Raw genomic sequence first — 21,432 nt, 5'->3', positions numbered from 1 at the left:
ACCTGAGTGCAATACCCCCACTGATCACCGGACTGCAATACCACCACTGATCACCTGACTGCAATACCACCACTGATCACCTGACTGCAATACCACCACTGATCACCTGACTGCAATACCACCACTGATCACCTGACTGCAATACCACCACTGATCACGTGACTGCAATACCACCACTGATCACCAGGGGGCACTGTGACCAGAATATCACTACTGTATACTGCAATGCAAACAAAAGACACCCAACAAGCGAAAGATGACCTCCGTCCTCCCCTTCAGTCTTCTATCTGACCTCCGTCCTGGAATGGTCACATGTGCCGGAGTTCCACTTTAATGACCGGCACCAGCGAGATGACCAAACTGACCTGCAGAGTCCCGCGAGCCTCCACCCCCCTCCTCATCACCAGGTACAGGGCGTCCTGGTCCCGGGGGGACGATCGCTTCTCTGCAAAGGCCAGAAATATGGAGGGCTCCTCTATGTACAGGAGGGCCGGGATCCGGTACGTCACCCCACTGGGCTCCCGCTGGAACAGCGTTGTCACCTCCGCCATGGCTGACCTGGAGAGAGAGAGCGGGATATCAGGGGCTGCAACCAATCAGAATCATATTATCTATAGAGCTCTGACATATACCACAGCGATGTACAGAGAACACACTGAGCCAGTCACATCAGTCTCTGTACAGAGGAGCTTACACTCTAATGTCTCCCCCCAAGTCACACACTATTATTATACATGTCTATAGCTCTGACATATACTGGGGGGGGGGCCGCATACTGAAAGGAATGACAGAATGGAATGCTTATAGAGAATAATGGGAAGCAAAGTAGAAGATAATTTGCAGGCACGTTCTCCTTTACCGCCGGTCTTCCCCGTGTCTAGTGATATCATTTACAATTGGAGTGAGTTGGGATTTTTCATGTTTTCTATGGAATGCGCATAGAGTATGATGTGAAGAAAGATGGGCCTTGGAGTCAGAACCATTTGGCACATCCTTCCAGCACGGATCCCTGCGGTCCTGGACAGCCATGGCGCCTTTCTGTTGTGATTTTTAGTACCAATGAAGTCATATTTTTTGGATTCCATGAAAGAAAAAGATGAAAGGAAGATGCTGACGTTGTTTTATCTACCGTATTTTTCGCTCCATAAGACGCACTTTTTTCCCCCCAAAAGGAGGGGGAAAATGTGCCTGCGTCTTATGGAGCGAATCCCGACGCCCGAGACATGCAGTTTCGGGCGCCGGGCGAGTAGTAGGAGCCACTGCTCAGCTTTAATACGAGTGATCTGATGTGATCACTCGTATTAAAACCGAGCAGCGGCGACGATCGAGATTACCATAGAGCAGACGAAGAACGGACGTTCTTCGTCTGCTCTGTGTGATCACTGAGACCGTGGCAGCTATAATCACAGCGCCACCTGTCTCAGCGGGCACTAACTGCAGCTTCTGTCATAGAAGCTGTGACAGAAGCTACAGTCTGTCGAGTGCTCCATAAGGCGCGCCGGACCTCCCTGCGTCCTATGGTCCGGTGCGTCTTATGGACCGCAAAATACGGTATTTCTTCTGCATGTCACCGGTTATCAAACTTATCTTTCTCCAAAGAGGAATGGAGAGTTTACCTTGGTGAAGATCCGGTCCAACAATAGTCCTGACTCTGAGCTCTACACTGTACTGAACGCTGATTCAATTATTTCTAGACACCAGTATCATAATGTTGTTAGTCAACACGTTGAAAAATGGATTGCATTAAAGGAGAACTATGGGGTCAGTGTTTTTCCCTATAGTTCTCCTTAGGGTAACGTGAGGACACAAACTAGCGTCCTCCTGTCACCCTAAGCTCAGTATACCGCGAGCTACAGCACCCCGGTATACTGAGACGCCGCAGCTGAAACGGATCCCGACAATTGTGCCGGGATCCGCCCAGCTGCGTGACTGACAGCTGGCTCTGCCTATCTAGAGGCAGAGCCAGCTGTACCCGCCCCCTCCCCCGTCTGTTCCGCCAGTCAGCGCTGGAGGATCGGAGCGGGGAGTGGGGAATCCAGCCTCTCCCCTGTCACGGCAGAGAGCCGTGACAGGATCGAGAGGTGAGCGAGCGCCGGTATGTGTTCGCTCACCTCCCAATCTACTGAGCTGACCTGTGACAGTCTCATTGTCACAGGTCGGCTAGAACTATGAGGTGAGTGAAAAGCACTCGCCTCATAGTTCTCCTTTAAAGGTTCATTTTCTACGCCACACATTTTCCTGGAAATTAGTTCATCACGCATTCCAAATGAAAACAATGATAATCCCTATTAATCTGCTAACATGCGTTGAACAGTACATCTGCTAAAATGTTATTTTAAAGTGACATTAAAGGCAAACAATGTTTCCCCCCCAATGATAATGTCAGCACTCACCTTTAATGATGTCTCTTATTCCGATCTTCTTCTTTCCTGATGTTTTTATCTGTCCCTCCAGCGGTGCGGCGGCTCTCCGATCCTGCGCTGACTCCTCTGTCGTTGCTGGCACTTCCTGTCCCCCGGTGTCTGTGCGGGTGCACGCTGTCCATAGACTTACCTTGTGTCTCTCCTCGTCTACCGGCCAGAAAAACCGAACTGCGCCCGCCCCAAGATGCTTTGCGGCCGCCCGAGAATTTTCACAGACACAGGTAAGTATTAACCCTTTTCAAAGCGGGGGGAACTTTTTGCATATATCTACTGCTTGCTAGCCTCATATATATGCAAAAACACCGGAGGGTTTAATAACCCTTTAATTGTTAACGAATTCTCCCTACAAGGTGAATCTATTATTCCATCACAGTCTATGGCCATTTCATAGTGTAATTCACTCTTCAAAACAATGGTAATCCCACCTAATCTCAATGTTAGTATATGTCACTGCGCGGGTAGAGTATGTCTTCTGATCAGTCAAATAATTCAAAGTCCCATCTTTCTTCCCATTATACTGTTATACCATCATTCTATGTGCGTTCCATTGTGTAATACCTGTCATTCCATCGAAAACAGGACAAATCCGAAGTAATTTCAATTGTAAATTATATTACTATACATGAGGAAGACCTGCGGTAAAGGTTAAAGTGACATTAAAGGACACATTCCCCCCCCATGTTAATGTCAGCACTTACCTTAACTGATGTCTCTTTTTCCGATCTTCCTCTTCTTTCCTGATGTCTTCATCTGTCCCTCCAGCGGTGCGGCAGGTCTCCGATCCAGCGCTGACTCCTCTCTTCCGATCCAGCGGTGTCTGCATGCGGGTGCACGCGCCCATAGACTTACCTTGCGCCTCTGCTCGTCTCCCGCCCGAGAATCCGAACTGCGCATGCGCCCGCCCCCAAAATGCTTTGCGGCCGCACAAACAGTTTCGTTATCTCTGGCGGGAGCGCGCAGCGAAAACAAGGTAAGTTTAAACCGCTGTTAAAGCGGTTTTTTTTTTAGGGCTGGTAATGATTAACATTTTCGTGTTCGATTAATCAAATTTTTTTTAACCGATTAATCGATTAATTATAACGCACATACAGATCCAACTACATTGGCCTATACACATGCAGCGCAGCAATGAAGTCATAAAATGAACTAGGATCACACTAATCCAGCACGTTATTAATCTCACGCACCCCACTCAATATGGCCGCCGCTTGAGTGCGGCAACTCAGAATAATAACGTGCTGGATTAGTGTGATCCTAGTTCATTTTATTGCTTCATTGCTGTGCTGTATGTGTATAGGCCAATGTCTTGGCTGGCGCTCGTGCAGAAAGTTTCTTGGGCAAACTCACCGGCCCAAGTGGCTCCATCGGCTAACGAAGAGGGGAGGAGTCCGGTGACGTCAAGCACATTGGCGTCACCTGACCCCTCCCCCTTCCCTTCGTTAGCCGTCACGGACATCGATGTCACCGCACTCCTCCCCCCTTCCCTTCGTTAGCCGACGGAGCCACTTGGGGAAGGGGGGAGGAGTCCGGTGACGCCGATGTCCGTGACGTCACCGGATCGCCGACGGGACTCCCGGAAGCCGGCGGAGAGGTGAGTGTTTTCATTAGAGATCAAAATAATTTTAATCGATCAAAAAGTTTAACGATTAATCGAGAAATTAATCTTTAATTTCCAGAGCCCTAGTTTTTTTTCCAACTGTTTGCCTATATCTACCGCTCGCTAGCAGCAGATATAGGCAAAAAAAAGAACGGGAGGGTTTAAAATTCCTTTAACTTTTTCAGATTTGCCTACAAATGACCTGATACTTTGCTTCCCATTATTCTCTATGGGCATTCTTGGTGTCATTCCATAGAAGATGATGATAATCTCACCTAATCTCAAATGTAAACAACGCTACTGCGCTTGGAGAGTATGCCTGCTAAAGATTTATTTCATGTGTCAAATGGTTCTGACCCCAAAGCCCATCTTTCCTCCCCATTATACTATTATATCATCATTCTATGGGCATTCCATTGTGTAATTCACAACAGAAAGGCGCCATTGCTGTTCAGGACCACAGGCATCCGTGTTGGAAGGATGTGTCAAAGTGTTCTGACTCCAAGGCCCATCTTTCTTCACATCATACTCTATGGGCATTCGTGTTGTCATTCACCTCTGTCATTCCATAGAGAATAATACAGATGCCACCTCACCTCCATTGTAGAATACGCCACTATGCGTGCAGAATGTGTCTTCTAATGATTTGATACATCAAATAATTCTTACTGCAAGTCCCTTCATTCTTCCCAATATACTCTATGGGCATTCCATTGTGTCATTCACTTGTCATTCTATCATGGAAAACAGGAAAAATCCCGACTCATTCCAATTGTAAATTCTGGGAAGACCTGCGGTAAAGGAAAGCTTGCACGGCGCCATCCGTGGTAATTCATCACTGCGAGCACCACCTTTTTTTCTTATCTGGCCGGGACCGCTGTGGGGACTGCGGAGGGTCTCTCCATCGACTTACATCTGCGGTAAAGGAGAACTTGAAATCTTTTTCAGATTCGCCTACAAATTATCTTATACTTTGCTTCCCATTATACTCTATGGGCATTCCGTTTGGTTTCATTATACTCTATGGGCATTCCCTTACCCTGTCAAAGTCTATGGGCATTCGCTTACCCTGTCAAAGTCTATGGGCATTCCCTTACCCTGTCAAAGTCTATGGGCATTCGCTTACCCTGTCAAAGTCTATGGGCATTCTGTCAAAGTCTATGGGCATTCCATTCTGTCATTCCTTTTAGCATGCCCCCAGACAGAGAACACTGGGCCAGTCACTCCTGTCTCTGCACCATGGTGTGCTAGCTGTATATATTGTAGCTGTCAGTGCTCTGTGTTCTGGGCCATATCACCCCCACCTCCAACAGACCCCCCCTGCAGACACAGAAATGTAAACATACCTCTGTCCCTCTGGTCTGTGCTAAAAATGGCAATAGAACAGCTGTGCTAGGTTGTCTTCGGTGCAGGGGAAAAGATTGTCAGCCGGCGGCCATTTTCTCGTAGTTCATTATTTAGATGCTGTAGCTAAAAGGCAACAATAAAATGGCTTCCTCATGTGGTCTCTTCCGTTCAGTGACAGATCGACCTCTAGTGACCATACTTGTAAAGGAGTTTTGTCCAATGGACTGCGCTGAGGAGGACCGCACCCACCGAAGTGAGGGGGACCCCGCCCACTTCAGTGTTGCAGCTGCGGGATGTGACATGTGCTGAGTGTGTCCTTCATTATAGGGGGAGGGAATCGATCGATCCTTATAGGCAGAGTATAAATGTATGTACAGGTCCGGGGTGTGTGCAGTTGAGGAATGTACCATTTGTGCAGATGATATGCGTTACTTAGCAGCCAAGGTGCATTGACCTCACAGTGAATGGTCTCCTGCAATGATGCCGTAATCTCTCAGTGACCCTCATAATGGGCACAGCAGGTGTACAGACCCGGGAACTCAGCACAGGGATGGTGGGAGCCCCTCATAATGGGCACAGCGGGTGTACAGACCCGGGCACTCAGCACAGGGATGGTGGGAGCCCCTCATAATGGGCACAGCGGGTGTACAGACCCGGGCACTCAGCACAGGGATGGTGGGAGCCCCTCATAATGGGCACAGCGGGTGTACAGACCCGGGCACTCAGCACAGGGATGGTGGGAGCCCCTCATAATGGGCACAGCGGGTGTACAGACCCGGGCACTCAGCACAGGGATGGTGGGAGCCCCTCATAATGGGCACAGCGGGTGTACAGACCCGGGCACTCAGCACAGGGATGGTGGGAGCCCCTCATAATGGGCACAGCGGGTGTACAGACCCGGGCACTCAGCACAGGGATGGTGGGAGCCCCTCATAATGGGCACAGCGGGTGTACAGACCCGGGCACTCAGCACAGGGATGGTGGGAGCCCCTCATAATGGGCACAGCGGGTGTACAGACCCGGGCACTCAGCACAGGGATGGTGGGAGCCCCTCATAATGGGCACAGCGGGTGTACAGACCCGGGCACTCAGCACAGGGATGGTGGGAGCCCCTCATAATGGGCACAGCGGGTGTACAGACCCGGGCACTCAGCACAGGGATGGTGGGAGCCCCTCATAATGGGCACAGCGGGTGTACAGACCCGGGCACTCAGCACAGGGATGGTGGGAGCCCCTCATAATGGGCACAGCGGGTGTACAGACCCGGGCACTCAGCACAGGGATGGTGGGAGCCCCTCATAATGGGCACAGCGGGTGTACAGACCCGGGCACTCAGCACAGGGATGGTGGGAGCCCCTCATAATGGGCACAGCGGGTGTACAGACCCGGGCACTCAGCACAGGGATGGTGGGAGCCCCTCCTAATGGGCACAGCGGGGGTACAGAAACTGCAAAAACAAACATTTACACAGCAGAGAGTTTTAGAAGTGACAGAATGAGGAGAGGGACGCCGGTAAAAATGCTCTTTTCTTTTATTATCAATAATAATAAGAGGATTCGGCCTGAAGACAAAGCTAAGCTTCACAGATACAGCAGACGGACTGTCCTCCCCGCGTCACATGGTCCCCCTTCCACAGCGTACAAAACAAGGTAATTCCCGCTGAATAAATAAAAAGAAAATGGACAGAATTCTGAGAGACAAAGTTTTGTCCCGAAATTCACAAGGTGGATGAAACGATGAGCCGGTCGGGTCTCTCGGGGGGGCCGGCCCTTTAAAGCAGAACTCCGGCCACAACTTTGACTAACCTTCACTGTTGGACTCGCTTTTGTCTAGGTAAAAAAAAAGTTATACTCACCCGATCCCCGGAGCTGGCTTGCTAACACCGGACCCTCACTTCCCCCTCTAAGGTCCCTGCATCATCACCTTCCATACACAGTGTATAGGACGTGAGAAGGCCGAGGGACATACCAACGCTGCAACGGAGGAGACAGGCTGGAGAGAGAGCGCTGCCACAGCCGGCTGTGGTGACTATAACTTTTTTTTTTTAAACTAGACAAAAACAACAAGCAGTTAACCCTTGCAGTGGAGGGTTAGCCCCACTGCAAGGGTTAATAATGGGTTCTGCTTTAAGTGGGCCGCAACACTGGATGCCAGTAGGAGGGGCTTCTCATTATGCATTGACTGTAACTGGCTGCACAGTGATTACATAATCGGAAGCCCCGCCTACTGGCTCCCCACTCATCAGTAGTGGACTGTCAGCCATCATGGCCAACTCACTCGCAATTCTGGGGTGTCGACTGAGCGCGTCCGCATACCACCGGCGCATATATGCAGCAGCTCAGCCCTAAGGCCCACCTCCATGCCAAGCTGCTGTATATGTGTATAAGGCCCCACCCTTCTCGGTGCTGCCACATATATGACAAGGCTGCCAGAATATGGTTAAAGGGGCTGTCTTCCATGACGGGAAAGGTCTCCATTAGAGAGAAAGCTCCATTAGAGAAATTTCCCCTCATTTCCTGTCCAGCTGACAACAATCTCGCAAGACAGGAAGTAAAGAACAAAAAAAAAATCTGCAACAGGGATACAGGCAGTAATAAAATATGGACACAGGTTGCCAGCCCTTACTACTAAAAAGGATGACATTTTATTTCGGCGTCCCTGTTGGCATTGGCGTCACAAGGGGGTGCGGGTGACACCATTGGGGGTGCGACAACAAAATGACTTTGAAAATGAGTCATTTTGGTGTAACCCTCTCTAAAAAGTCAGGCACTCGGTCATAGGCTGAGAGCCCGACAGTGTCAGGAGAGAGGAGGGGACCCGGCGGCATACCTCATCCCGCCGGGTGAACGTCCCCTCCTCTCTCTGCCGGCATCCATCACCAAGATGGCCGCCAGCAGGCACCAATTAGATGACCGCGCATGCGCAATGTCACGGCAGGGTGTCACCCGGGTCTCCGCACTGGATGACACCCGGCCTCGGGACGCCGCTGCCTGTTGGAGATTTACCTCTACTTCCTGTCTGCTCAAACTAGGGATGCACCGATACCAGTACTTGCCTAAATGCTCCGCCTATGCCTAGCCCGATACTTCCGGTAAACAGGAAGCCGGACAGTGAGTCATTACACGGCGTCCGGCTTCCTATTTGGCCAGAAAGCCGGCTCCATGTTTTTTCGTCACCTAGTGATGAGAAGCATAGAGACGGCTTCCCGGGTGGCGAGTCATTACACGCCGCCTGGCTTCCTTAATGGGACTTCCGGTATCGGTGAGTACAGGAAAGAAATAAAATACCGGTATTGGTGCGTCCCTGGGTCAAACTGTTTCCCTTGGGACAGGAAGTGAGGACAAGTCTCTCTAACAAAGCTTGGGATTGCAGTAAAACCTGACAGAGGGTCCAAATCTTCCCCACCCTGGCCAAACCTAACATTAAAACCAATCTGCCCTGTCAGAAAGTTTACGTGTGCGGCTAAAGCTGAAGAGAATCGGCCAAGACTGACCGGGCTCATCCAACATTCTAGAGATAACCACGCCGGCTTATTTATGAAAGATTCACATCTGATGCTTTTCCTAACTTTTGCTTTGTCACACATTGCCTCATCAGCTTGGGTGTCAAGGGTCAGAGCCTGTCGATTGTCTCCCAGCTTCTGAGTGTGCATAATATCCTCATATAGAGAGGCCTGTCTACATTCCTTGTTGCTCGATCCTGACACGTACGGGCCATTCAGCAGAATAAGAAAGGAGACCAGGAAAAGCCACCGCTCACTAATTCAGGCTGCCGGGTCTGTGGGCAGAGGTGCAGGCTGAATGGAGCTTATCCTTGCTCTGGGCCCACCAACGACATTAGCATTGACAAAACGTTATTGTTCCAGGACAAAAATGGACCTCCTCACACTGACACGTTTCATCCAGAAAAGGCTTAGTCGGTCTCTCCAGATGCAAAGCGTCAGTAGGAGGGTCTGGATAAAACCACAGAAGGTCCATCTCGATCAGTGGTTCTCAACCTGTGTAACCCACATTTGTCACACCTCAACCTAGGGTCCGGTGCGGGCTGCTGTGCTGTGACGGAGCGTCATCCATATGTGCATTGCTTGTACAGCTCCCTTGCAGGCCCTGTAGAGGTGCCGGGAGCCAGAATGTGACATCACTCCGGTCCAGGCACCTCTACAGGACACGGGAGGGAGCTGTAAGCAATGCACGTATGGATGAAGCTCACTCGCAGCCATACCCCCAGCCCACCCCAAGATGACACTCTCACCTAGTACATTGGAAGACGTGCGGCGACCCATTGAACATGGTTTGCGACCCACCAGCTGAGAACTACGGATCTAGACCCTCCTCACAAGGTTTCCCCTAGAAAGGGCTTAGTCTGTCTCTAGCTGACGTCCGTATGAGGAGGGTCTGGACTGACCTTCTATGGTTTTGTTCAGACCCTCCTGATACCGACACCTTTCATCCGGAGAGACAGACTAAGTCCTTTCCAGGTGAAACGCATCATTATGAGGAGGGTCTAGATGGACTATCCGTGTTATTGTGTGGAACAATAAAGTATTACTACTGCTAATATCATCGGTAAGCCCAGGACCAGGAGCACAGCATGGAGGATATGGAGAACAACAAATAAGGTCCATCCAGACCCTCCTCATACAGACACACTTTATCTGGAGACACAGACTAAGTCCTTTCTGGGTGAACCGCATCATTCTGAGGAGGGCCTGGACGGACCTACTGGGTTATTGTCTGGAATAATAAAGTTTTACCACTGCTAATGTCATTGGTAGGCCCAGGACCACAGCATGGAGGGTCTGGACAATAACACAGAAGGTCCATCCAGACCCTCCACATTTCATCTGGAGAGACAGACTAAGTCCTTTCTGGTTGAACCGCGTCATTCTGAGGAGGATCTGGACGGATCCTGTTATTGTCTGGAACAATAACGTTATACCAAAGCTGATTTTATCACAGGGGGACTGGTCTCTGATTTTAAGGAAGGATGTGGGGGGGGATATGAATCTTTCATAGTCAAAGCTGAAGATATTATAGTCACTGATAACAAAATATTCACTTGGTCTGTAACAGGCTGCGAGAACGGACTTTGTAACATGGCCGAAATAAAACGACGACGGCTTCTCTAATCCTGGCTATACACGGACTCACATTTATATATGTCCCTATAGAATCCATTCTGAAACCAGCAGCAGCTCCTGGACAAGTGGATGGAAACAAGAAAAAAAATAAAAGCAGAACTCCCTATTCCCTGATATGCCAAGAGGGTTGCCAGCAGAGGATGATGGGAGTGGTGTTTGTAGGGTGGTGCATGGTGGGCTCAGGGAGTCTGGGGCATCTCCTGGCTATTCTGACAGCGGTTTCGGATATTTGTTTGCGGGGGTTCTGTAGCCACGTGGCTCAGACAAAAACTTTCCGTGTAGCCCTGGGGGTAACCAATCGCATTCAAACGTACTCTAGAAAAGGGGCGGCTGAAAAGGTTTTTTTAATGCGTTTGGTAGGTTTTCGGGGCGTCACCGGGTGACGAGCCGCGTGGATAAACGTGACCCGTTATTTACTAAACCGATCTTTTCTAGTCTCATCTACAAAAGGGAATTACTTGCGGAATGTGGAGATCCCAGAATGCTCTGGCGATCGGCTACGATGAATGTATTACGGCGGCTGCGATATCTACGGGACTTACATAGAGAAAGCCGCAGCCGTAAGAGAACTTACAGCAGAACCTTGTCAATCGGGCCTACGCCACGGTCTAGGGCAGCTTCGCTAGCGAAATGTGTGGCTTTACAGAACTCCGATCCGGGGGGAAGGGTAAACATTGCTTTTTTTCCCCCAATTATCACTCTTGCGTTGTCCCTCTTAGGCCCCATTCACACTGAGCGATTCGCAAATCGCACGTTTGTCGCGCGATTTGCATTTTGAGCAAGCTAGAATCGCGGCAAAATCCGCTCCAAAAAGGGTCCTGCTGTAGCGACGCACGAACCGCGACATCGACGGACAGAGCCCCATTGCCATGCATTGGAGAGCGATATCGCGTGGTAAATAGCCGCGATATCGCGGGAATTACCGCGCGATAAATCGCTCAGTGTGAATGGGGCCTAAAGCATAACTCGACCGACAGACAGACAGCCAGGCCCCGCCCCCCCTCCCCTCCCCGGGTCTTCTTCCTTTGTTTCATTTTCTTCTCCGCAGCCAAACTGTCATGGAGTTTGGAGACCTCGGGTTCAAACAAGTCCATGACCAACGTGCCGTTCTCGTCGAAGAATTTGGCTATCGACTTGGTGAACTCTGCGTCCCGCTGCTGCTTGCTCCTCGCGCTGATGAAGGTGATCTTCAGCGTGTACTTGTCATCGAACCTGAGAGAGGGAGAGGGAAAAATACACGGGGAGGATGAAAAGAGGAAAGGGCCAGACGAGGCTGAAATGTGAACTCCGTGCATACAATCCATTAACTCCTTCAAAGCTGAGCTCCAGGTACGCATTATTTTTGCATGCATACAGTGACCCAGCCTGGCCCAAGGCAAGAATGCATATGCCGTACCTGATGGGCTACTGGGGATCCTGTAAACACTGCAGAAGTTGGAGCCACAACAGTACTGGCTGCCATCTTCCCGGTCCCGTACTGCATGCTGAGCGGCTTCCCCTCTGCAAACAGAATCTGGAGCAGTTGTCCATGGCAACCACTCAGCATCTCTCTTCAGTTTGCTCAGGTGAGATTTGGAAAATGAGACAGAGAAGCTGATTGGTTGCAGTGTAAAGCTGGTCCAGATTTTGATCAATTCCCCCCCACGTGTTTTGTGAATGGCCGCTGTGCCGAGCGAGTGACCTCCCGTGTCTTTAGAGCAGCGGGGAAGCTAGGGCCAGCTACAGTGCTATACAGGATCCCTAGGGGTCAATCATGTATGGCATATGCATAATTACATTGGGCCAATGCATACGTGGAGTGCAACTTTAGGCCTCGGGAGGGACAGGTGCTGTGTGGGGCCAACTGTACATCTCTATGACAGGATGCAGGAGCACATAGCCACACACCGACCCGAACTTGCACGTCCATACAGGTAAAGATTCGCGCCCTTGGAGGCAGACTGACTGTGTCCCGGTATACAGAGATGCCCCCGGCACACTGTACAGCAATCAGGACCGGTGCTGGAAACAGCAGTGATGGCCACGGATGGCGCCATGCAAATCCAGAGATGATAGTAATGAAGGTCACCAGCACTGACAGGATGGAGGAAATCCAAAAGTACTTTTTATTGTAGAACAGCATCGCATGTAAAAACACAGCCAACGTTTCGAAACCGCATGGGATCCCATGTTTGCCCTGATGAAGGGACCCCACCCAGTTCCAAAACGTTGGCTGTGTCACACATGTGATGCCGTTCTACAATAAAAAGAACTTTTAGATTTCCTCCATCCTGAGAGTGCTGGTGACCTTCATTGCTATCATGACTGTGTCCCCCGGTATGTACCTGTACGGACGTGCAAGTTCAGGTCAGTGTGTAGCCACCTCCTCGGTGCAGGTTTTTGCACAGACTTGCATGCTGCATGTCCAGCTGTATGCTGCATTCTTCTACCAAGACCGATGATGCCAGCAGTACCTCCGCTTCTGGCTACGGGAGGACTGGCAGTCTTCCAGGACTGAGCGTTGCTTATGCGAGTGCTGCTCAGTCCTGGAGTACTGTGAGACCAGAGCGTGCGATGACACAGGATCCATAAGGAAAGGCCCCTGCAAGGCTTCTCAGCCTTCTGCGACGCTGTTCTTACTGCAAAACATGTGAAACGCATATTTGGACGACTTCTGGTGACTTTTACTGACTACACCGGTCAAATGCTGTAAGGCAGGGGTCTCAAACTCAATTTAGTCGGGGGCCACGGGACACATTTTTTAGTCCCGTGGGGGCCGCTACTATATACGGTACCAGTTTTAATGAATGCACATGTTACAAGCGGCAACTGTCACCCATTCAAATTAATGATCGGGTGACAGCTGCTGCATGTAAACGCCTGCACACCGCATGTAATCATATGGGAAAGGATTACATGCAGTTAGTAAGCAATCACTATCCCTGAATACACAATTGTTTATCCAGGGATAGTGATTGTTTTTGTAACTGCATGTAATCATATCACATACAATTACATGCGGTATGCAGGTGTGTACATGCAGCGGCTGTCATCTGATCATTAACTTGAATGGGTGACAGTTGCTGCATGTAAACGCCAGATTAGGGATTCCTGCTGCAGGAAAACGCAAGTTCATGACCCAGGAATCCCTAATCACACCTGAAATATCACATATTAAACTCTCCCCTCCAAAGCCCCCAGCACACATAATAAACTTTCCCCCCTCCCTCCTTTCCTTCCAAGCCCCCTCACCTGCTTGCATCTTTGCAGGAAGGAGGCACATCATCGTTCCCTGGGTATCTAGTGGTGATTAGTAAGGTCTAGTGCAGACCTTACTAATCATCCATCATTCGGCCGGAGCACAGAACTGACAGAGCTCCGGCCGGAGCCAACGGGAGCAGCTCTGCGGTCTGCATACGACAAGAGATGCAGACCATGTAGCTGCTCCCGCAAGTCGGGCACGCGGTCCGTGACTGTGTGCCCGACTTGTCAGCTGGCTACGGGCCACACAGTACCGACACCAGTACCGACTTTGAGACCCCTGCTGTAAGGAATGCAATTTTAACGAAAGATTTGCTAAAAATGTAATGTTTTAGGATCACCGGGGACCTGGCTCCTGCCACCTGTCCAGCATTAATGAAGAAGCTGCCATTTTGACCTCCTGCACTTTCATGACACACAACCGCCGTATAAAATGTGACTCATTACCGTTTGAGACTGGATGAGAGGTGCCAGATGTCGTCGGGGTCCATACCAGTGCGATCCTTTCTGTGGGCCACCAGGAATATGCTCTTCTCTTTGTATGAGGTATAAACGGTGAGGACCCCCATCATCAGGAAATAGGTGAACGCGAGTTAAGCAAAACATTGTTTGGAAGGGTTAGAACCCCTGTCAAGTATTTTGGCTGCCTCTGTCCCAGTTGGAGAGTCAGCCTTTTATTTGTCCCGGTGACCACTGTAACCAAGACAGAAAGTAGGGATGCACCGACAGCGTTTTTTTGGTATAGAGTACCGATATGTTTATTTTTCGCTACTCGTTCATACCAGAAGTCCCATTAAGGAAGCCAGGCGGCGTGTAATGACTCACCACCCGGCTTTCTGATTAGCATGGAAGCCGTCTCCATGTTCGAAGCATGGAGCCAGCTTTCTGGCCAATCAGGAAGCCGGGCAATGTGTCATTACATGGCGCCTGGCTTCCTGATTGGCCGGGAAGCTGACTCCATGCTCCCTCCCACAAGGTGATGAGGGAGCATGAAGCAGGCTTCCCGGCCAATCAAAAAGCCAGGAGGCATTTAATGACGCGCCATTCGGCTTCCTGATTGGCCAGTTTCCCGACCAATCAGCTAGGCGGCGAGTTACTATACACTGCCCAGCTTCTCGATTGGCTGGGAAGCCGGCTCCATGCTCCCTTGTCACAAGTGACGAGGGAGTATGGAGCCAGCGTCACGGCCAATGAGGAAGCCGGGCATCGTGTACTGACTCGCTGACCCGGCTTCCTGATACTAGAAGCTCAGGTATCAGAGCATTTGGACGAGTACTCGCCCAAATACTCGGCATCGGCACTGATACTAGCATCGGTGCATCCCTAACAGAAAGCAAGCAGAAACTCAAAATTTTAGAGCTGCCACTGCAGTAAGAGGTGAGGGGAGGAGGGGGGATTCTTCCAATGGAGACAAATCACAACCATGACAACTGTTTGAAATGGGAATCATAATTTTGGGGATATTCCCTTGCACTTCCTGTTGAAGGGAAACCTCTCCAGCAGGACATGGCAAAAAATAATCCCTACAGTTAAAAAACCAAACCTTATGATCCTGCCAGAAATCTTATCCGCCGATAACTTCCTGTGCTGCACTCCAGTAACATTGTTACCAGTTATGTGTGTGGACAACAGAACAGCTCCTCGTATGTTACAAAAGATGAGAAGGGGAGGATTCCTGAAGTCCTGTCCTAGCTACTCCTCCACAGATACACTACAATGAATGAGAATTGTCACCCCAGGAGAGGAAGTGTGTAAAAATAAAGGAACATGAACCTAAAAAACAATAATAAATAATGCCGACAGCACATTAATGGGCTGCGTTACTGCTCTTAGGTTTAGATATACTTTAACCCCTTAAGGACCCTTTCGCCACCAAGGCCTTTTTTTTTTTGCAAACGTTATAATCCACATTTTAGGCCTGAAAATTACTTCAAACCTCCAAACATGATATATTTTCTGAAAGCCAAAACCCTATAGAATAAAATGGCAGCAGTTGCAAATTTTTATGTTGCACAATACTAGCAAAACTTATCAAACCCCAAAATTTTGTGAAAAATGCACTTAAAAAGGAGAACTATGGGGTCAGGGCTTTTTCCCATAGTTCTCCTTAGGGTAAAGGGAGGACACAAACTAGCGCCCTCCCGTCACCCTAAGCTCAGTATACCGCGAGCTACAGCTCCCTATATACTGAGACGCCGCAGCCGGAGCGGATCCCGACATCAATGTCGAGATCCGCCCAGCTGCGTGAGTGACAGCTGGCTCTGCCTATCTAGAGGCAGAGCCAGCTGTACCCGCCCCCTCCCCCGTCCGTTCCGCCAGTCAGCGCTGGAGGATCGGAGCGGGGAGGGGGAATCCAGCCCCTCCCGTCACGGCAGAGGGCTGTGACAGGATCGAGAGTTGAGCGAACGGCGGTATGTGTTCCCTCACCTCCCGATCTACTGAGCCGACCTGTGACAGTCTCATTGTCACAGGTCAGCTAGAACTATGAGGTGAGCGAAGAGCAATCACCTCATAGTTCTCTACAGCTTGCGGTATACTGAGCTTAGGGTGACGGGAGGACGCTAGTTTCTGTCCTCCCGTTACCCTAAGGAGAATTATGGGGAAAAGCCCGAACCCCATAGTTCTCCTTTAAGTTAAATTTAGTGCCCCAAACGAGTAAATAGATACCCAACATGCCCGGGTTAAAAATTGTGTGCGTCTGTGAAACCGACAAAAATCAGTACCCCAAAAAGTCCATAGACGACGCATTGAAAGCCCCCCACAGGTCATCAGTTTAGAGATACGTGTAAATACTGGCCCTAGAATGATTGCTCTCAGTCTGGCTTGCGTGGTGATACCAGACATGTGTAGCGCGATCGTCGTTTCCATACGTATGCGCACCTGACAAGTGTCGGATGTGTAGATGTGTGTGCCCGCAAGGGCGGGGGACTTTCAAAAAAAAAAAATGTTTTAATTATTTTAATATTTGTTTAAAACTGCTTTTTTTAACTTGCTATCACATAGGGGGACTTAAAAGTGGTGGTGACAGGTCCTCTTTAAGATGACATTGGGGGTCCAAAAGACCCCTAGTGTCACCTTTACACTTTAAGCTATTGAACTGCAGATCGCACATCAATAGTTTATTGCTGGGCTTCAGGGGCCGAGCACTGACAGCTATGGGACCGGAAGTGATGTACGGTAATCTGCATTACTCCCGCTCCCTTAGAGGAGGGAGGTCGGTGACCGGAAGTACACTGCTCTCCTCCCCAGCTTCTGGCCGGGAACCTCACGTCCGTCCTGGGCCCGCAGTAGGGGCAGCGGAGCCTGAAAAACACAACAGGGGTATCGGGCGGGCACTTAGCCGGCCCGTGGAAGCGATCTGGTGGCAGTTGAGCCACCAGAATTGCTTCTGTTGCAAAGCCGACAGCCGGCTCTACAAATCTAAACAGAGTCCCACGGCAAGTCTGTTTAACCACTTGAAGCCCGCGGTGTTACACCCCCTTCCTGGCCAGGCTCATTTTTCAGTATTCAGCGCTGCGGTACTTTGACTGACATTTATTCCGTCATGCAACGCTGTACTGAAATTAATTTTATACCATTTTTTGGGGACAGATAGAGCTTTCTTTTGGTGGTATTTAATCATCACTGCGGGTTTTATTTTTTACTATATTTAGGAAAAATTACTGAAAATTTGGGGGAAAAAAAAAAGTTTTGTTTTACATTATGTTAGGAAACAATGATTATTACCCAATTTTTTGGTAATATATAAAAGTCGGGGTGACGTCGGGTAAATAGACACCAAACATGTCAAGCTTAAAAATTGCGCACACCCGCGAAATCGCAAAAAACTACCATACCCAAAATTGACCATAGCCGACGCTTTAAAAGATTTTACCGCTCACCAGTTTAGTGTTATCAGTGATTGATGGCCCTAAAATTATTGATCTCATTTCGACGTTTGCGGCGATATGTAACATGTGCGGCGTAATGGGCGCAATCGTCGTTTTTGCAGGTATGCGCACCTGACGCATGTTTGCATGCGTCTATGTATGGGTGGGGACTTTAAAACATTTTTTTGTTTTAATTCTTTATGTGTAACTTTACATTTTGTTTTGGAAACTTAATTTTTTTTTTTCACTTAACTTTATTGCTATCACAGAGGGGGCTAAGAAACCCCCCTCTGTGATAGCAAAAAGATGTGACAGGTCCTCTTTATGGAGGCATCAGGGGTCTCGAAGACCCCTAATGTCACCTAGGACCCCCCTGAAGAAGCTGATGAAGCAGAGATCTGCTTCATCAGCTTCTCTCCAGTGTCTGAAGCTGGAGAGTGACACGAGAATGCGGAAGTGATGTAATATATAGCACTACCGCATTCTGATACCCTTATACGATCCGGGATATACTGACATAGTGCCTCCCTGTCAGAGAGGCACTATGCTGGTCCCGGGCTCGCACCGGGCATAGCGGAGCCCGGGACCAGCATGACAGCGGGAGGGGGGGAGGCGCGGAGGGAGTGCACATACCGTGACCTTATACAAGTGATCCGCCGTCTCTATAGCCGTCGGATCGCTTGTATGTTAATAGGCATTGCTGCCTGTTTTTAAATGTTGTGTCTTTCCCGCTTGCACGCCCCACACGAGTGGGCGGGGCTAACAGGCCATATATACACGGCCTGTTACATCCAGGAAGCTCCCAGCTTGGAGGCAGTTAAAAACCCCTAAAGGACCCATGGCGGAATAATCCCATCATGGGTCCTTAAGGTGTTAATCCTATGACACTCCCCATTGGCAGAATTGCACTTAGTGATGTCTGAAGCTCGTGCACACAATACAGAGGGCCTCCATCTCATGCCAAGCCCCACTCCCAACTTTTACCCCTTCATAGTAAAATCCTCTAATGGCTACTGAAGCTCTGCAGGGGCGGGGCTTAGCTCGAAATTGATGCCTGCTCCACAGCACATCCCCAGGACTAGGGAATCCTTGGGCTTACAGAAAATCATTTTACACCTCCAGAGAGTGGTACAAACTGTACGGTTCAGTGTCACCGGCAGCGAGAGGGCTGCACTAGTGTGCGTTAGTGAAAGGATATGATATGACGCAAAAGGCCAGAACAGGTTTCGATTCTGGGAATGGGTGCAAGTAATCCCACACCAAGGCCACAATGGCGAAGAGGCAAGAGATGGTGCAGATGATGAGGCGGCCATCGATGAGGGAGAAGTTTTCATAGTATCTGTATTTCTCCAGCAGGACCTGAAAACCAAAAAACGGAACATTGTGAATAACGCTCCTCGTCTCCAAAGGCCTAGCATGACATTGTGCTCGCTTATTCGCACGTGTCACCCAGAACTCTCAACATGTCTGATGTCACCCAGGTGAGGTTTTTTTTTAATAATGACTAGTCTATCCCACCTCAACCTAACCACTGAACCATCACGTTCTCAAACTCATCCCCACACCCCTACCTCCTTATGTATCACTGGCCCCTCCCTTTTAGACCCCGTTCACATTGAGCGATTTATCGCGCGGTAATTCCCGCGATATCGCGGCAAATTACCGCGCGATATCGCGGCAAATTACCGCGCGATATCGCGCTCCAATGCAATCCAATGGGGCAAAGGGTCCTGCTGTCGCGGGTCGTGTGTCACTACAGCAGGACCCTTTTTTGAGCGGATTTAGCCGCGATTCAAGCTTGCTCAATGAAAGCTTGACATCGCGCGGCAAATCTCACGATGTTGCGCAATTTGCATATCGCGCAGTGGGAACGGGGTCTTAGACTGTAAGCCCTCAGGGGCAGGGCCCTTCTTACCATCTTGTATAGAATAATAATAATTGGGGTGCTGCATTGGAGACTTGATCCAGCCCCCCCAAGCCTTACAATTGCACGCGCCCCACAAATCGAAAAAAAACTACTACCACACCCAAAATTGCGCTCATCAGTTTCATGTCATCAGTGATTGATGGCCCTAAAATGATTGCTCTCACTCACTCATGGACGCCCGATCACTTGAATGTAAACAACCATCGCTGCCTGTTTACATTTCTAACAGTTTCCCCACTCGTGTGCGCGCTGGGCATTGCGCACGAGCCAGGGGAGGGGCAGGACATCTTAAGACGCCCTCCTGCTGCTAAAAGGCTGCCGTCCGGCCGCTCAGGAACGGCCATTGACGGGAGGTGGGTAAATCCCACAGTTAGCTGATCCAATGCAGCATGCTTCCCGACTACCAGATAAGCAGCCTAGTGGTTAACTGAAGGCGTGCACATGGCGGGCTGACAACGTTGCTGCTAATTGCATGGCAGTGGCTTAGTGTTGTCAGCCTGCAACAGGAAGTGCTGTTAATGGTAGGGTAAAATAATTTGTAACATTCAAATAATCAGCTGGCCTAAGAACACCGGGGGAAATTTATCAAAACCGGAGCAGACAATTTCTGGAGCAGATTTGCACTGCAACCAATCGGCTTCTCCGTCTCATTCAAATCTTACCTGAGCAAACTGAAGAGATGCTGATTGGTTGCCCCGGGCAACTGCCCCAGATTCTGTCTGCTCCAATTTTGATAAACCCCCCCCCCCCCCATTGGTTATAGGGGGACATGATACCAAACACTGAAAAACTGATTTTGGGTTCACAAACTTCATCCGCTGTTTCAGTAAAGAAGCCCCCCCTATACAGAGGAGTCTTTCCTCCATCTCCCTGTCCTCGGGCCGCCCCGGGGAGACGACGGCCATTTGTTAAACCTCTGGAAGGGTTTTCCCGATAGATCCGGATTACCTTTTTGGCCGCGTCATCCAAGGAGTTTTTGACTGCAGATCCGTCCCATTTGTCGATTTTTACCGGCTTGTCGTCAATTTTCCACTAAAGGACGAGAAGACAGAAAACACCATCAATCCAGAGCATGTACTCCTTCCATTACACCGCACCACCCAGTCACCTTCAACACAGCATGCTGGGAGTTGTAGTTCTATGGAAACCTGGAGAGCCACACGTGCTAAATGCCGATATACCGACCCTCATGTATGTACATAATTCACAGCCGGGAGAAGATAGGAGGGGAATTTACAGCAGGCCTTCCAGTACAATACAAGGCTACCAGGGGTGGGGAACTCCACCCCTCCAGCCGCTGTAGAACTACAAGTCCCATTATTATACAGGATTTATATAGCGCAGTTTGCGCAGCGCTTTACAATATAAAGGAAGACTTTACTGTTACAATACAATTCAAGACAAGATGGTAAGGAGGGCCCTGCCCCTGAGGGCTTACAATCTAAAGGGGAGGGGCAAGTGATACATGAGGAGGTAGCTGTGTGGGGATGAATTGTCTGAGAACATGATGGTTGGGCGGTTAGGTTGAGGTGGAATAGGCTTCCCTGAAGAGATGAGTCTTAAGGGATCGCCTAAAGGCAGTCAGAGTAGAAGATAGACGGACAGGTTGAGGTAAAGAGTTCCAGAGGATGGGAGAGACTCTAGAGAAGTCCTGGAGGCGAGCATGGGAGGAGTTGACGAGGGAGCTGGAAAGCAGGAGGTCTAGGGAAGAGCGGAGAGGACGGTTAGGGTGATACTTTGAGACAAGGTTTGAGATATAGCCGGGGGCAGAGTTGTGGATGGCTCTGTAAGTGGTCATTAATATTTAGAATTTTATCATTTGGGCTATTGGAAGCCAGTGCAGGGATTGGCAGAGGGGGGTGGGGGATGGAAGCCAGTGGAGGGATTGG

At 49.7% G+C, this 21,432-nt stretch overlaps 2 protein-coding genes across 2 annotated transcripts in view; both read right to left on the bottom strand.

The window, feature by feature from the left end:
• Positions 1 to 551, bottom strand: part of NEU3 (neuraminidase 3) — a 1,946-nt gene extending 1,395 nt beyond the window's left edge. The window contains exon 1 of the mRNA XM_018574495.1: positions 366 to 551. Coding sequence (XP_018429997.1) covers positions 366 to 551 — 186 coding nt within the window. The remainder of the gene's footprint in view (positions 1 to 365) is intronic.
• A 10,894-nt stretch (positions 552 to 11,445) lies between these two features.
• Positions 11,446 to 21,432, bottom strand: part of SPCS2 (signal peptidase complex subunit 2) — a 13,626-nt gene continuing 3,639 nt past the window's right edge. Inside the window, exons 2-5 of the mRNA XM_018574494.1 lie at positions 20,492 to 20,575; positions 18,815 to 18,975; positions 14,195 to 14,329; positions 11,446 to 11,719 (exon numbers count right to left, since the gene is read on the bottom strand). Of these exons, the coding sequence (XP_018429996.1) occupies positions 11,446 to 11,719; positions 14,195 to 14,329; positions 18,815 to 18,975; positions 20,492 to 20,575 (654 nt within the window). The remainder of the gene's footprint in view (positions 11,720 to 14,194; positions 14,330 to 18,814; positions 18,976 to 20,491; positions 20,576 to 21,432) is intronic.

This window comes from Nanorana parkeri, unplaced genomic scaffold, assembly GCF_000935625.1.
Source record: "Nanorana parkeri isolate BGI_ZX_2015 unplaced genomic scaffold, ASM93562v1 scaffold2999, whole genome shotgun sequence".
NCBI lineage: Eukaryota > Metazoa > Chordata > Amphibia > Anura > Dicroglossidae > Nanorana > Nanorana parkeri.
The sequence above is the reverse complement of the archived record's forward strand: the minus strand, read 5'-3'. Positions and strand labels throughout refer to the sequence as shown.